The sequence below is a fragment of the Aotus nancymaae genome, unplaced genomic scaffold (genome assembly GCF_030222135.1).
Source record: "Aotus nancymaae isolate 86718 unplaced genomic scaffold, 86718_ANA_hifiasm-v0.15.2.pri h1tg000075l, whole genome shotgun sequence".
In the NCBI taxonomy this organism is placed as follows: domain Eukaryota; kingdom Metazoa; phylum Chordata; class Mammalia; order Primates; family Aotidae; genus Aotus; species Aotus nancymaae.
In genome coordinates this window covers 2352976-2370804 of record NW_026988490.1, presented here as the reverse complement: position 1 = coordinate 2370804, position 17829 = coordinate 2352976, and the positions used below count along the sequence as shown (strand labels likewise).

Here is a 17829-nt window from a genome sequence, read left to right as displayed (position 1 = left end):
CTTGCTAAAGGCAGGATAAGCACAGGCTCTGATTTGCACAAGAGCATTTTAATTTATGCCTCTTGTTCTGATGTGATTATTAGTGTTATGCCTCTTAAAAGTGTCCTGGTTTGAAAAATAAATTACTAACTTAATTCCACTGTTTTTTGAGAAAATACTTTGTATGATCTTAATCTCTTTAAAATTATTAAGACTTGGTCAGGCACAGTGGCTAATAGCTTTAATCCTAGCACTTTGGGAGGCTGAGGCAGGTGGATTACTTGAGCTCAGGAGTTTGAGACCAGACTGAGCAATATAAGAAGACCCTGTCTCTACGAAAATAAAAATTAAAAAATCAGCTGGGCATGGTGGTGCATGCCTGTAGTCACTTGAGCCTGGGAGGTCAAGGCTGCAGCAAGCCTTGATCATGCCACTGCACTCCAGCCTGGGTGACAAACAACCCTGACTCAAAAAAATAAAAATTAAAATATAATAAAACTATTAAGCCTCGTATTATTGCATTAAAAATTCTCTATTCTGGAGAATGGCCCATGTTCACTTAAAAGAATGTGTTTGTATTCTGCTGCTGTTGGGTGCAGCGTTCCCTAGATGTCAGCAGATCAAGTTGGTCAACAGTGTTGTTCTGGTCTTCTGCATCCTGGCCGATTCTTCGTCTCGTTGCACACACTATTAAGAGTGGAGACTGGCCTGGGTAACGAGAGTGAAACTCCGTCTCAAAAAAAAAAAAAAAAAAAAAAAAAAAAAAGAGTGGAGACTGAAGTTTTCAACTACTATTGTTGTACTGTGTATTTCCCCCTTCAATTCCGTCAGTTTTTGCTTCATATAGTTTGGGCTGTACTGTTAGCTACACAGGTACATATCTGTTTTTAGTTGTATCTTCTAGATAAATGAACTGTTTTACTATTATAAAATGTCCGTCTTTGTCTCTTATAATATTGTCTGTATTACCTTTTTTCTGATATTGGTATAATCATTCTAGCAGTCTTTCAGGTACTATCTGCATAGTATATCCTTTCCATGCTTTTACTTTCCCACCTATTTGTGTCTTTAAATCTAGAAGATACCTCTTATTCAAAGTATAAGGTTATGTTCTTTTTAATTAATCCAGTCTGACATTCTCTGCCTTTTGACTGGATTATGTAATGCATTTTCATTTAATGACTGATGTGGTTGAACTTACAGCTACTGTTTTGCTCTTTTTTATGTTTCTCTCCCTTTGTCCCTGTGTTACTCCCCTTCTGTATTCTTTTGTGTTATTTTCTAGTACATTATTTAAATTCCTTTGGATTGTTCACTACCTTTCCTTTTACTTCTTTTCTTTTCTTTCTTTTTTTCTTTTTTTTTGAGACGGAGTTTCGCTCTTGTTACCCAGGCTGGAGTGCAATGGCGTGATCTCGGCTCACTGCAACCTCCGCCTCCTGGGTTCAAGCAATTCTCCTGCCTCAGCCTCCTGAGTAGCTGGGATTACAGGCACGCGTCACTGTGCCCAGCTAATTTTTTGTATTTTTAGTAGAGACGGGGTTTCATCATGTTGACCAGGATGGTCTCGATCTCTTGACCTCATGATCCACCCACCTCAGCCTCTCAAAGTGCTGGGATTACAAGCGTGAGCCACCACGCCCGGCTGACTCATTTTCTTTATGGCTGCTCTGGGGATTAAATATGCATTCTACCTTAAAACAGTTTAGTGCCGATTATTACTGACTTAATTTCAAAAGTATATAGAAATTTTCTTTCAATATATTGACCTGTCCTTCTCTAAGGTGACATTATTTTCATACCAATTATGCTTATAAACTCAACAATATAGCTTTGAAATTATTGTTTCATACACTTGTCTTTCAAATTGGTTAAGAGAAGAGTAAAAACTTGATTTACATTTTATATTTACCCATGCGATTTCCTTTATGGTGATCCTCCTTTCCTTGTGTGAGTTCAAGTTAACGTCGAGTATTATTCCTATACACCCTGAAACACTTCCTTTGGTATTTCTTGTAGATTAGGGCTGCTATAGATGTATCCGCTCCATTTTTATTTACCTGGTCATGTCTTTATTTTGCTTGCCTTCTTGAAGGGTAATTTTACTTAATATAGAAGATTTGGTTCCCCCCCATCCCCCCGTTCTTTCAGCACTTTGAATATGTTGTCTCACTGCCTTCTGGCCTCCATGGTCTTTTATGAGAAGTTGTCTGTTAATCTTATTGAGGCGTCTCGTATTTGATGAGTCTCTTCTCTCTTGCTTTTAAGATTCTCTCTCTGTCGTTGGCTTTCAACAGAATAATTATGATGTTGCATCCAGGTGTGTATCTCTTCAAGCTTACTCTACTAAGATTTAGTTGAGCCTCTTGGAAGTGTAAATTAATGTTTTTGATAAGTTGTGGGAAGTTTGACCATTATTTCATATTATTATATATTATAGTATTTCTTCTTATTAAATAGCTGATTTAAAGTCTGTTTACTAAATCCAACTTCTGGGCACCCTTGGGGCCAGTATCTTTTGATTCTTTTGTTTCTTGTACACAGGCTGCAAATCCAAATTTCTTTGCATGCCTCCTAATATTTGTTGAAAACTGGGAACACTAGCCACATATTTTAATACCTTTGAGACCAGATCATTCCTTTCTCCTACTGTTTATTGTTGTATTTTGTTGTCGTTGGGGTTAGGGTTTGTTTCTTTAATTACTTTCCTGGACCAGCATGCTAGTGTTTGCATCCCCTATACTGAAGTCTCCATTTTCATCGTTAGTCCGGACTTTGTAGGGTCACCCATAGGTCAGCATAGCTTACAGCAGCCAATGATCGGTCTTTAATTTTCTTGAATGTTTTATGGTGATATGTTTTTCACCATTTGCCATGAGGATCTATGGGTAGTTTGGAGCACATGAGGATCTATGGGTAGTTTGGAGCACATTTTCAAAGTTTGGGAAGATTAAAAGTCTTCTTTGTCTTTCACTTTTTGCTTTCACAGGGCGTTAAGGTCAGCCAGGGGTGAGTAAGTAACTAAGACTCTCTCTGCTCTTTCTTGACTGCTCACATGATCTTGCACATACACACAGGCTTTCGGATCCTCAGGATATGTCTGAGATTTTATAGCCCACTGTGAACTAGATTTGATTCCCCAGATCTTCCTTGTACGTGTTTGGCTGGTCTCTTTCTTGCCTTAGCTGGCATCACTGCCTTAAAGCTTCCTTGAATGATACCGATCATCGTTGTCAACAACGCTTTGGGAATAAAACTTTCCATGGAGCTCCAAGACAGGTCAAATAGTGGCAAAACTCTGGGGATGGGGTGTTTTGTAGAATTCCAAATTAAATCATCCCCCTCTGGTGGCAGCAAGGGTTCTGGTCTTCATTATACCATACTAAGGAGCTGATAGGGAGATAGGGCTACCTATAAGTTAAAATGGCATAGACCTCACTGTTCTTACTGAAGTTCATTATTGTTTCTTCAACAAACACTCTTAATTTGTTGTATGCCTTTGGTTATATTTCCAGAGTACTGAAATGTCTGCTTTTATATAATCTTGCCAGCATTTTCATTGCTTTTTGTGGGGAGAGGATTTACTGAGGACCTCAATCTACCACTATGGAAGTCTTACATCTGGATGATAAATTTACATGGACACCCTACCTAAAGAAGCAGCCTGTCACTCAAGCCCAGACAATTGTCACCAGGTGGGATTGTATTCCTACTGTCATTAGGTCAACTATGCAACTATGGATAGGACAGTAAAAATCTTTGAAATTCTTATTTTGTAAATTCTGAAGAAAAGATTTCCTTTGGGTGGAAAATAACCACCAACTTGCAATCTCTACCTGAAGGAGTTTCAACAAATCCAGTCCACCCAATTACCGGGATTCATTTCTTCAGTCAGCTCACATTCATCTAGCTCCTGCTACTGGCCTGGCTGGTCATAATGCTGTCTGGGAGACAATGATAGCAACACGAAGAATGTAGAATAAATTGGACTTAAATGGGTATATTGGGTCAATTAGAGCTCACTTCAAATTTTTCCTTTCGATGTCTTACATTGCAAAATGGAGTGCCTGATCCCTGGTTTATTTGATTTTCAATCTGACCTCAGAAAAGCTAAGTAAACATTTCTTCAGACTTTTTTTTCCTTAAATATCTCTTCAGACTTTTATATTAGGGAAATTCTGAACAGTAAATATTTTTCTAATCACAGATTTCCATAAAGAACCCATATTCATTTCAAAACAGGCTACAGAGCATTTCAGTTTAGAGTTGAGATAGTCTATTGAAAATGACAGTGACAAACAGATAATCATGTAAATCTTTGATGAAACGAACCTTTTTGCAGACTTCAGAATCATTACCTTATATCATGGCAAACCTGGCAAGTAATTTCAGTGATCAGAGTAATTCATATTCAAATACTCAACATGTTTATTCGGGGCACTGATTGTCCCAGATGTGCTAGTGTATTGTGAAAATACATTTAGACTAATTTTTAAATATTTAAAATACTGTTTTCACTGAGTAAACTGTGGCATTTCCAATTTTTCAAAGAAAGAGTTCTTTTTGATTTGAAGTTAGTTCCTACAATGAAAGATGATATTGATTGAAGACTCAGCGTCACAGTCAGTTACGCTTTCCCTCGAGGCAGAACCCTCCCAAGGCAGTCACATAATCATTCAGGTAGGAGCTCTGGGAGGAGCAATCACATCAAGATCCTTGGCTGTAATCAATCAGTGCTTCTCTCTCTCTCCCTGAAGGAAAGTTGGGGGGAGTGCTCCCCTAACAGGCCCATTCCATCACGACAGCTTTTGAAGATCACAGGAGCACAGGTTTATATAAGAAGCGGCAAACTTAAAAGTCATATTTTCAGGGCAAAAAAAGTTTTTCTAAGGCATTGTTAATAGACAATTATTCAACCAGGGCTTGAAGCAAGAGTTTCCATTTTAGGTCACATTTTGGTTCTAAATTAGCTTCCATCTCGAAGCAAGTGCCTGATGTTGTGAGTCCTGGGTTAGAGATGACGAGGGCTAGGAACTAGGCCTGCATGACCTCCTAACTTCTGATATGATTCTGAGCCAATGGATTAACCTAACTTTGGGTTGCAGTAACCCTGTTTATAAAATAGAGGTTACTCATTTACTGTACCTGCTTCCCATAATTTGTCCTGTAAACCGAGAGTGTCTGATACAGGTTGTCATCAATTTAGGAAGTTTATTTTGCCAGGGTTACGGATGCACCCAGGACACAGCCTCAGGCGGTCCTGATCACATGTGACCAAGGTGGTTGAGGCACAGCTTGGTTTTGTACATTTCTGGGAAACATGAGACATCAATCAATATATGTGAGACGTACCCTGGTTTGGTCTAGAAATGTGGGACAACTCGAAGTGTGGAGGGGGCTCTTCCAGGTCATAGGCAGACAGTCTGGAGTAGTGAAACAGTATGGCAAAGGAAGCAGTCAGATACGCATTTGTCTCACGAGAGCAGAGGGATGATTTTGAGTTTTGCCTGTCCGTTGTCCCCAAGGAACTGCCTTGTGGACAAATTGTGAGGGAGGTATGTAGCTGCTTGTCTTTGAAGCTATCTTGTTTAGGAATAAAATGGGAGGCAGGTTTGCCCGACATAGTTCCCAGCTTGACTTCTCCCTTGCGTTAGTGATTTTGGGGTCCTGAGATTTATTTTCTTTTCACAGTCCCCGTGAGAGACATAAAACATTATTTCTTTTCTTTTTTTTTTTTTTTGAGATGGAGTTTTGCTCTTGTTACCCAGGCTGGAGTGCAATGGCGTGATCTCAGCTCACCGCAACCTCCGCCTCCTGGGTTCAGGCAATTCTCCTGCCTCAGCCTCCTGAGTAGCTGGGATTACAGACACACGCCACCATGCCCAGCTAATTTTTTGTATTTTTAGTAGAGACGGGGTTTCACCTTGTTGACCGGGATGGTCTCGATCTCTTGACCTCGTGATCCACCTGCCTTGGCCTCCCAAAGTGCTGGGATTACAGGCATGAGCCACCGCGCCCGACCTTTAAAGCATTATTTCTAAGACATGAGCATGACAAGTAGGTCAGAAGATTTACAACCTCCTTGACAATCTTCAACAGAGAATGTTTGCTGTGCTATTTCAAGTTTGATAGTTACTCTGGAAGCATTTGAACCCAATTATTGCATACAGACACATACTTTTAGGCCAGTATTAGTCAAGGCTTTTCCTGGATAGGTCTTTAAAGTCCAGAGAAAGTACAGAAATAACACTCATTAACAACATATTAGAATATTCTATTTGTGGTGATGTCAAAATAGATACATCTAAATATCCTGGCTCTAAATTAGGGTACTGTAATTTATAATTAATTTCAGAACTTCTTATCTCTTGCCTTATAATCATTATCCCCAAGGTGATTCTTATTAGGTTCTCATTAAAAATAGCAAACACTGAAATATCAACAATACAAAATCAGAAAATAGGAAACTAACATGACCTTTTTGACTATTCATCAGAATTAAGATTCAGCAGCTTGTAAATATGGTAGGCGTATCTTCAAACTGGAGCTCACTGGAGGTTTTCTGTCATGATGGCTAGACCTTGTCAAGAAAGTTACTAGAACCTGGTATGGAAGACATCGTTTTCTGTTAGGATTGAGACATTCAAAGTGGGTGTTTATGCATGTAGCCATTGGGTAAAACTTGCGGTATATTTTTCTCCAAACCACACTGCAAAGCTAAACTCTACAGATTACAGGAGAGAAATGTAACTACATGGTATAGGAAAACGGGATCTTCTATTGAGCCTTAAGTTTGCTTTTTGTTGTGCTGGGATTTTTGCTGTGCTACAACAGAAAACACTCTCACTACAAATACCATATTCATTTATAGTGGGGAAATGCTTCTTCATGTGAGCACATAAGAGCACTTTTTTTTGGTCTTTTCTCTTCCATTTGTGAGATCCTAAAACCAGTTGATGAAGGGGCAATGCAGGGGTTCAGGACTAGCCTGGGCGATATAGTGAGGCCTCTGTCTCTACGAAAAGTTTTAAAGTTAGTCAGGCACGGTGGTGCATGCCTGTAGTCCCAGCTACTTAGGGGGACGAGGTGGGAGGACTGCTTGAGCCTGCAAGGTTGAGGCCGCAGGGAGCCATGATTGAGCTACTGTAAGCCAGTCTGGGCAACACAGCAAGACCCTGTCTCAAAAAAAAAAAAAAAAAAAAAAAGAAAGGGATAATGAAGTCTTCATGTATGTGAAGAACCAGGTAGTCACCATGCCCACAACAAACACCCACCTTGAAACACACTCAGAGAAGACTGTATCAAGTAGAGGCCCAAGCCGCACTGCACACTGAGATATTTGTGATGGGCTATACCTGCTTTTACCTGTTTCTCTCACTGTGGTTTAAGGAAGTTTTCTTTCCAGGTGCTACTCTATAAAATTAGATTGAACCAGAGACAACCCACCAAGTAAGCATTTCGTTTTGCTCTGCTTTGTTCCCAAACAATTTCATGATGGGTACTATTTATGTCACTTCTAGGAAATGAGTCCACCAAAACATGAGATTTTTAAAAAAGAATGATATATGTCCACAAGATCAGTTCATTTTTTATTTTGTAATGAACATTTAAGATTCATATACAAAAGCTAACAGAGCAGTAAGTCCAGTCATGAAATACATACAAGGAAACAAAATGGAAAATAACTCAATTACAATTTCTCACCACTGAAGCATTACACGCTGGCTGCAGGGAGAGGTGGTCAGCGTTTCAGAGACAGCACTCACATGGGCCGAGTGAGGAGAATGTCATCAAAACAGTTCGTTTTAACATCTCCTTTCCTTTCTTGGCTATCGTTCAGTTAGTGGGTGGTGTGGGGTGGGGTAAGAAATGTTTCCTTTCCCTCCCCAAAAATTTAAGCAGTTAATTTTTTCCCCAGGGCAGTATTTTATTTGTGTATCTAACATGTGATGTATTTCTGTTATTAACCTGCCTGCATAAACATTTGCCTATTCTATTCTTCATGTAAAAGCATGCAATACTTTCCTAATTTCAGAACAGTAAGAATTATCAAAGGCAGTTCATTTTGTACGTAAATGTCCAAGTTTCCTCATCATGAAAAATGTGCTCTTCGTGATCTGTTTCTCGCAATATAGTTGGTCAAGTAATAATCATGGAGAGTTTCCTAAAATATTTATTCACTGGGAAAATTTGTATGAAATGACGAAGTATAAAAAACGTTGTTAGGTAACACTTGAAGCAGTTAAAAATATACTTATCTTGTTTGTAAACTATCAACGTCTGATACTGGGCATCTGAGTGTTAGTCACCGTATCCTGTTTTTCTAGAAAGTTGTTTGCTCGATTTATCAATGGGACATCTTGGAAACATCTGAAGTTACATATAGAAACATCAAGGCAATATTATTTGTACATATTATTAAACATGCAAAACTTTCCTGAAAGATAGTGCCCACATATGGAGAGCCCCCTGGTGGGCACGACCTCTCCTTGGTACCATTTCGCTGGAAGTATGGCTGTCTCGGAGTTTGGGAGTGCGGCACGTTATTTTGGAGAGGCGGCTCCTTTTATCACCGGCTCCCTATTCAGATACGTTGCCCAGTAAACCAAGTTGAAAGTGCCAAACAAGACTGGGAATACGATTCGGGACATTTTGTCGATTTTGCTGATGCTGTTGTAAGTCTTTTTGCTTTCAGAAGTCTTCTCTTCGGAGGGTTTTACTGAGACGGAAGTTGTATTCGAGGTGCCCGCTGGGGTCTGTTCCTTCGGGATGTTTGGGGCGTGAGACAGCTTCCCAGTTGTAAAAGCATTTGTTGACTTATTTAGTATGACTTCACGCTTTTTCTGCAAAATATAATAGGAACATAAAGACACTTGAAGGCAATGGTCAGCTCACCTTGGCATTCTAAAGGTAGATCTCCCAAAAGAGAGAAACCCATGTAGCCTGGGAGAGGGCCCTTCTCCACTGATGCCTCCAGGTAGCCTGCAGACTGCGCACACATGAGAGCCATGACTGCTATTAAACTCTGGCAATCCCATTACTGGGCATGTACCCACAGGAATACGGATCATTCTACCATAAAGACACACGCATGAGAATGTTCATTGCAACACTTTTCACAATAGCAAAGACATGGAATCAATCTAAATGCCCATCAATGACAGATCCGATAAAGAAAGTGTGCTACATATACACCATGGAAAACTACGCAGCCATAAAAAAGAACGATAAAAAGAATGAGATCATGTCTTCTGCAGGAACATGGATGGAGCTGGAGGCCATTATCTTTAGCAAACTAACACAGGAACAGAAAACCAAATACCACATGTTCTCACAAGTGGAAGCTGAATGATGAGAAGTTATGAACACAAAGATGGGAACAACAGACATGGGAGTGGAAGGTGGGAAGAGGGAGAGCAGCAGAAAAAGTAACTATTGGGTACTAAGCTTAGTACCTGGGTGATGAAATGATCTGTAAAATAACCTCCCGTGACGTGAGTTAGTTACCTATACAACAAACCCGCATGTATACCTCCAAACCAAGTTAAAAAAAAAAGTCTGGCATTTCTCAAGATCTTGGCATAAACATAATTGGGACCTTCCCCTGCAAGGCAACCATCACATCTTTACCTTTAAATGCACCAGCGGGAAGGAATAAAGTGTGTGGATATAAGGGGAGCCCTAAGGTGTGACCTCCTGGGAAGGAGGAAGCAAGTGATTAAACATCATGGTACAGAATGCACTTTTGGGAAGGCGTCTTCCACTCAGCACAAGGCTTCTGAGAATCGCCCATGTTGCTGCATGTATCCGTCATGCCCTCCTTTTTATGGCTAAGTGATGTATCTTTGAATGTGCCACCGTTTGCTTATTCTCCTATCAGTGGACACCTGGACTGCTTCTAATCTTGACTCTTACGGATTAAGCAGCTATGAACATTCGTGTATACATTTTTTTGTGAAGATATATTTTTTCTTTTTTTGGATATGAAATTCTAAACAGGTAAGATACATTATGGTGGAAGAAATCAAAATAGTGGATGTGTTTGGAGAGGTGGGGTCAAGCACTGCTTGGGAGGGAGCACAATGAGCCTTCTGGAGGCCAGTGACGTCCTCTACTGTGGCAGGGATTTGAGTTACACACAACATACATATTTGTCCACACTCAGCAAACATGCCGTTAATACTTGTGCATTTTACACTATGAATTTTGCTTCAAAGGAATAAAACAGTAAGCTCGTATTAGACTCTAGTTAATGACATGCATGCTGGCATATGGAGTGGGCAATGCACTGCCATCTGAAATTTATTTGAAATGTAGCAAAATTTAAGATGGATTGGCCGGGCACGGTGGCTCACACTTGTAATCCCAGCATTCTGGGAGGCCGAGATGGGCAGATCACCTGAAGTCAGGAGTTCAAGACCAGCTTGACCAACATGGAGAACACCTGTCTCTACTAAAAATACAAAAAATTAGCCGGGCATGGTGGCGCGTGTCTGTAATCCCAACTACTCAGGAGGCTGAGGTAGGAGAATCGCTTCAACCCAGGAGGTGGAGGTTGTGGTGATTTGAGATTGTGCCATTGCTCGCCAGCCTGGGCAACAAGAGTGAAACTCCGTCTCAAAAAAAAAATAAGCTTTGTGCAGTGGCCGTATCGTAGCCAATGAGGTTTATCCGAGGCGCGATTATTGCTAATTGAAAACTTTTACCAATACCCCGCTGTGACGACTTGAAATACAGTCGGCACTGGCATTATTTGACAGTCTCTATGGAGACTGATTAAAAACAAAAATAGTAATAATAATAAAATAAGATGGATTGAAGATGGGCATATTGATGGACAGATAGAGAGGTGACAGGTGGTGATGGCGCAGGCATAGGTAAATGTTAACAGCAGACAGGTTTTCACTGGGAACCTCTCCAAGCATTGCTGTATGTTTAAAAATGTGCATAATAAAATGTTAGAAAAACTGTGTTCCATTACTAAAGTAATATAGTCTCATTAACTAAAACTTGAAAAAGACAAGATAGTAAAGAAGATAAATCAACCATTAAGAATAAGGAAAAGATAAAAAGCAGAAAGGCCAAGCATGGAGCCGGAGCCAGGGAAACAGGTGAACCAACACCAGGCCAGGGGCAGGGGCACGAGGAGCCTCATTTTGCCATCCCCGCCATCCCCATCATCACGTGAGCACTCATGCAGATCCGCCAGAAGGAACCCACAAATGTGTGTGATTGCTGAGAATGGTTCTATCTCTGGGTGGAACCAAGTGAAGGGCAGGCCCTTTAGAAGCTACTCTCTGTCCTGAGAGTGTGGGTTTTTACTGGGAAGGAATGCGCAGTAGGGGTGTGGGTGGGGGTGGGTGGCAGGGAGTACCCACCTGGGACTCAGCATAGTCACAGGGCTCATGTTAGACATGGACATGCACCCCTGAATCTACCCGCCTTGCAGGAAGGACGTGTTCCCCAGCTGCAGGCAGTGTGGCCAGGTGTCGGCTCTTCTGGCAGCCTGAGTTGCTGAGGGCTGCCTGGCCAGTCATGCCCTTCCTGGGAAAACCAGCCACATCTGGTGGGCAGTGAGGCAGGAATCTAAAGACCTGCCCACGTCCCTGACACTGGCCAACTCCACTGGGCGTCTGTTCCACGCTCCCCGGCGGGTTAGCCCAGGCTCTGCTGGGCCTGCATCATGCTTCAGTTTCTTCCTCTCTGAATCTCACTGCCTCCTCTTTCCTTTCCAACGGCCACCCCTGAAAACTGCCTTACACCCCAAACTCTGACCCAATGTTTGCTCTGGAGATCCCAACTTGGAACAACGGTGAACACAGTCTGTCCATGTTTTTAAAGTCCTCTCTACTTCCATGGAAGAGTTGACTCCAGTAGGCTGACACTAGGCTGGCAGATCCACGCTCGCGGCCAGTGTCTGACTGCAAGGTGTGCCGCCTGCATGCCTGCAGATGCACCATGGTTTCCGGCGCACAGAGCCTTCCTGACAACAGGGTGCCACTGCCTTCCCCGGAACAAGAGGGTCTTGACTTTCCACAAGCCAGTCCGAGGCACGCTGCTTATTCTAGAAGACCCTTGCTCATGTCAGAATAGACAATACATGTCCCCTTCATCCCTCTCCTCCCTCCAAGCCTCTGTTCCAAATGCAGATGTATGACGATTAGATTAGCGTCACAGGAGGCAGAGTGGTCGTGGTGACTGACAGTGAAGGCGACACTCAACAACACCCGACCACGAGAGTGCTCTCTCCATTCACCCAGTGCCTCACGCTCCTCCTAGACTCACAGGCATGAGCCCAACAACTTCAGGGACTGCCAGGGACTCTGGCTGCTCCCTGACTTCAGACTGGGCTCCAGCCCGCTATCCATCAGGCACCATCTAAGTCCCAGGCAGGTGGCAAACGCGTACCTTCCAGCGACACATCGCTGGGTGCTGGGAATCCCTGTCTCCCCAGAATCCATCCTCATTTCTCCCCGCACAGCACCTTCTCTGGCCCCCTGGTCTGCAGGAACAGGTTCAAATGCTTTGGCCGAGAACCGCCATCATCTAAGAACACCCTGCTCCCAGCTCCCCAGTCCCTATCACCCAGTGTGGTCAGACCACTCCTGTGGATCCTCCCAGCCCCCAAAGCACACCTGCACCCAAGGCCCTTCCTCCCATTTCTCCTTTCCTCCCTCCATGAGAGCACCCAGAATGGGACCCTTCAGGACTTCTTCGAGCCAGGGAACTAGGCTTGGAACTGGGGCTCCTATGTTGAAACTAGAGAAGGGGAGGGGCTCCTGGCAGTTGGAAGAAGCCAGAGGCGGATGGGCGAGGTCAGGCCAGAACTCCTGAAGGCAGAGTGAAGCCCTCAGAGCAAGCACAGGGCTGTGGAGGGGATGGAACCAGGTCTCTGGGCAGAGCCAGGGCCTCCGGCTGAGCTATAACTGGCTTGTGGCCCCCCGTTGGGAGGTCAGGACCTACACTTCAGGACCTCTGTAATGGCTTCCAGCACTCCCTTCATGCTGATTTTCCAAAGGACAGATTAAATTTTACTTTCAGGTCACCCTGATGGCTCTGACCTCCTGTTCTCTCGGCACAGAGATCCGCGCGTTTGTTTTCTGCCTGGTGTAATTAGCAGTTCATCACATGCTGCTTTATTTACTGTTGATGTATGTTATTCTTGTCTCCCCAAGGTGCCAGTGCAGCTTGGAATCTTGGTCAATTTTTTTTCTTCAAATGTTCTTAAGATTTGGGCATAAATCACCCTTTAAATACTCTATGGTTATTTGCTTTGAACAGAGTAACGCTTTAGCAACAATTGCCTGATCTAAGGGGGTTAAGTCATGTACTGAGTGGGGCTGGGTGTGCTTCGCTGATAAACTCCTTCCATTAAGTTCATGCCCCCTTCTCGACCTGAAGGCCACCTGAAGAGGACACCCTGCGTGGTGAAATGGTATAAAACGCACAGAGGAACAGATTCCACAATTAAAACCAGACAAGTCGTCCCTCAAGAGGCAGGAGTTACTTCTGCAAAATAATAGGCTTGAATATAAACAGGCCCAAGCCACTCACATCACATCACCTTTTGCCGGAGTGAAATTGGACCTGTTGTCAGTAAGACTTCGTAAGGGCCCTGAAAAAGAGGGAAGAAGCTTTGGGGGCAGGAGGGTTGGGAGGAGCAGCACCTTGTCTCATGCTTGGATAGAATCAGGCACCCTTTCTCTGTCAAGGGGACCTGGAAGAAGGGAGGAGAAACAGGCAGTACCTTGATCTTGGCTGCTTCCAAGGCCTTTTTGCCATCCCAGGCCCAGCCTCTCTTGGTAAAGTAATTGACCGTGGCAAACTCTATCAGTGCGGAGAAGACGAAGGCGTAGCACACGGCTATGAACCAGTCCATGGCGGTGGCGTAGGCCACTTTGGGCAGAGAGTTCCGGGCGCTGATGCTGAGGGTTGTCATGGTCAGCACCGTGGTGACCCCTGTGGGGGTCAGATGGGGCAGAGTGAAAAACGGAAACAGAGGTCAGTGCCGGCCCCTGGGACCCCGGTACAACATGCCCCAAGTGACGGACACAAAGGGGACTAGTGATTTTTATTTCTATGTTTTTGAGACAGAGTCTTGCTTTGTCGCCCAGTCTGGAGTGCAGTGGAGCACTCTTGGCTCGCTGCAAGCTTGGCGTCCCAGGTTCAAGCAATTCTCGTGCCTCCGCTGCCTGAGTAGCTGGGATTACAGGCAGGCGTCACCACACCGGGCTAATTTTTGTATTTTTAGTAGAGATGGGGTTTCACCATGTTGACCAGGTTGGTCTCGAACTCCTGGCCTCATTTGATCTGCCCGCCTCGGCCTCCCAAGGGACTGGTGATTTTAATCTAGCCTGCGCCTTCCTCTACTGTTTTGTTAACATCTGGCACATTCACAGCACTTCAATGACTGGTGATGTTCTGTGTCCTAACTGTACCTCTTCTCTAGAATGTGAACTGAGGAGGCAGGGGTTCAGGTCTGATTCTGGCTCCCACGGCCACAAGCAAAGCTAGCCAGAAGCCAGTGCTCCACAAAGATGTGTGAGTGAGTGATGTGTTTCTGCAGCACTAGGGCAAGATCGACGGCAGAATGACACTCACATCCACATAGCAGCCAGCAGGTGCCTCACAGTGACTTACTATGCATCTGGAAGTAGTGGGCTCCCTGCAAATGTGAGACAGACTTTCACATGGATTAACCCGACCTGCAGACTTGTAAGAGCCAGAGGGCAACAGAAGCGCCGTATCTGAGTTTGGGTCCGGGCATGTCACTCCCTCAAAGAGGGAATAGTGTCCCCTGGAGCCTGCTGTGCAAGGTGCTTGTGGCCACTAGGGAAACTCTGCAGTGACCACACAGCAAGTCTGGATCCCTGGAAGGGGATGTTACTTAGGACTGGAACTAGACTATGTGCCAGCTACTGGGTCCACTGAGTGTCAGACTCTGGTCTAAGCTGCATTCTGGAGGGGTGTCGGGATCCCTGATTTGCAGGTGGGAAGCCTGAAGATTTAAAAGTATTTAGCAAGGTGCCCAAGTTCACCAGCAAGTAGATGAGACCACTCGCACTGGGAGCCAGGACTGCTGGTCTCTTGCAGTTCACATAGCTTCCACCTTCTGACCTTGCCCTCTGCATAAGTGTGCACCTGTGTGGGGGGTGGGGGTGTAACACACCTGCTATTGGTCAAACCGTGTGCCTGCAAAATTCCTATGTTCAAGTCCTAACCTCCAGTACTGTAGATTATAACCTTATTTGAAAATGCAATGCTTAAAGAAGTAATTAAGTTAAAATGAGGTCACTGGGGTGGACCCTCATCCACTACGACTGGTGCCCTTATAAAACAGGGAACTTTGGAGACAGACGTGCACACAGGAGTGTGCCATGGGAGGCTGGAGTGATGCTGCCACAAGCTGAAGAGCTACCAGAGGCCAGAAGAGAGGCCAGGAACAGACCCTTCCCCTGCAGGCCTCAGGAGGAGCCAGCCCTGCCAACACCCTGATCCCAGTCTTCCAGCCTCCAGAACTGTGAGACGGTTCATTTTTGCTGTCTGAGCCCTAGATGTGTGGACTTGGTTACGGCAGCCCCAGGAAACCAGCACAGCACCAAGGTTGTCGTATTGTACGGCTGGGGTCATGGCCACCGTGAGTTTCATTCGATGCCATCCTTCAAAGCTCTACATGGACTCAATGAATGTCATTCCCTGCATGAAATCAACACTTCCAAAGGAATCAATAGAGATCTTTGATTTTTTTTTAGAAATCCAGGTAATCACTGTGTTGAGGGGGAAGTCTTCTATGCATGATCTTAAACAAGCCTCGAGTCTTCTTCTTGAGCCTTTAATGTCTTAATATGCATTGGGAATATCCCCTCACCCCCCTCCAAAAAGAATACAGACTATAACAGGCAATACCCTCCCCAGTTTTTTTCTGCCTACCAACTAAATTTCCCCTAAAGATTTTCATCAGGAACATTAACTTGGGGAGCACTGCCTAGTCACCAGCCAACTTCCACACCTTGCTGAAACAATCCTGAAGCTTGCTCAGGCTTGGCAAGTGAAGCTGGACTCGTGGCTGGAGACAGAGTGATGATCAGGCAGGAGAATCCCGTGCCATTCGCTCCTGAACTCCCTGAGCCTTTGGGCAGCCTACACTCGGGAGCATTCAGATAAAATGCACGCTAATATTTTCCTGCTTTGGAAAGGAAAGTGCAATAGCAAATGCTGATGTGTAATCGTACTTTACAGTTTACAAAGACGTGAGCATCCAGGATGACCCCTGAGTGGCAAAACTGCCTTTAGTATCTTCCTGAATCCAAGGACGCTGAGCTTCGACGTAATTAAGACTCAGACTCTCAACTGTGTCTGCTGCGCCGAGGTACCTCCTGAGTTAGAGCTCTCCCGACTTAGTTTGTGTGTTAGGGATGTAAAATAATGCTGCTCTAGATTTTCATCGGGTATATAGATTTAATTCGTTACTATTGTATCTCATTGATTGTTATTTTGTGGTTACTTTTAAAGCAGCATGCATATTTCAAAGAAAACTGCCTGGTAACTTACAAAGTCATCCTTTATGAGAACTAACATTCTACAGACTGAGTATCCCTATTTAAAAATCTGAAACCTGAAATGCTACAAAATCCAAAACTCTTTGGGTACTGACACAGTGCTCAAAGAAAATGCTCCATGGAGCTCATTTCGGATTTTCAGATTAGAGATGCTCAAATGGTATCATGTGACTCTTCCAAAATTTTAAATAAATCTGATATCCGAAACACTTCTGGTCCCAAGCATTCGGGGTAAACGACGCTCAACCTGCAGAGCAAAATCTCACATAAAACAGATACACGCTGACAGTGTCCAACCACACAAGAATGCTTTTCAACAAGGAAACAACCATCAAATAGAACATGTGATATTCCTTAAACCCTTCTTTAGAGAGAAATCCTAAACCCTAATCCTTGACATTCAATTCTTAACTAATTGGTCAATTTGTTTTCCAGGTCACACCACGAAGAGGCGGCACCAGAAGTTTCGTGCAAGTTGCTGCTGCTGCTGTGGGGTGGTCAGGGTCAGTGGTAAGACACCGGTGGCCAGGCCTGCCTTGGGGACACTCACCAAAAACTGTCCTGGCTGGGACTGACTCCCGGTTCAGCCAAAAGGACACCTGTGATAAGATCACGGTCATGATGCAGGGAAGGTAGGTCTGGATGACGAAGTAGCCAATCTTCCTTTTCAGGTGGAAGTGAGCTGTCATGACTGTGTATTCGCCTGCAAAGAAGCAAATGACCGCACGTCAGTCCCCTAGAATCTCCGCTTGTTGCATCCCAAGAATTCACTCGGAGCCTCCCTTCCACTCCTGTTGGGCTGGACAATCGTTCACTTGTGTGATCTGGGTTAAGGAGAGGACACAGGAGGATGCATGGATTCCTTAACAGTCATTTTATAAGTAAGTCTTATGACCCCTGGTCTCTGAAGAGCCTTTGCTGACGGATGCTCTTCCTGGGGAAAATCAGATTTGCGTGTTTTACTAATCTCCAGTCACAATCTGTGCCTCTCTCCCCGCACCCCCTTGCCTGCTTCTGCAATTAGGATTTCAGGATTTAGCCCCCCCAGATGTAACTCAGGATTTCACAGAGCCCTGGAGAGGGTGGACAGAGTCCTTGTTTCCAGTCCAGAGGCTCTAGGGAGGTGAGACGACCACTCCCACCGGCGGCAGGCTCTGTGCTAGCTGCATCCTGGGTGCAGGGTGAGATGGAGCAGCTCAGGAGGCCCTGGACCCTGGCAGCCCATCCTTTCTACCACCTAGCAGAAAGGTGTCCCCTGTTCTCTGAAATCAGGGGCATTTCCTTGGCGATG

The 17829-nt window shown here is 44.3% G+C and overlaps 1 protein-coding gene and 1 non-coding gene across 3 annotated transcripts in view; one reads left to right on the top strand and one right to left on the bottom strand.

Moving 5' to 3' along the window:
* Positions 1-7555: 7555 nt before the first annotated feature.
* Positions 7556-17829, bottom strand: part of GABRA5 (gamma-aminobutyric acid type A receptor subunit alpha5) — a 71607-nt gene continuing 61333 nt past the window's right edge. For both annotated transcript variants that reach the window (XM_021674564.2, XM_012460366.3), the window contains exons 9-11: positions 17089-17241; positions 13727-13938; positions 7556-8822 (exon numbers count right to left, since the gene is read on the bottom strand). In XM_021674564.2, coding sequence (XP_021530239.1) covers positions 8523-8822; positions 13727-13938; positions 17089-17241 — 665 coding nt within the window. In that variant the 3' untranslated portion in view covers positions 7556-8522. The remainder of the gene's footprint in view (positions 8823-13726; positions 13939-17088; positions 17242-17829) is intronic.
* LOC135271192 (U4 spliceosomal RNA) lies at positions 10611-10751 on the top strand. The gene has a single exon (XR_010339295.1). It is a non-coding gene; the product is annotated as a U4 spliceosomal RNA (small nuclear RNA).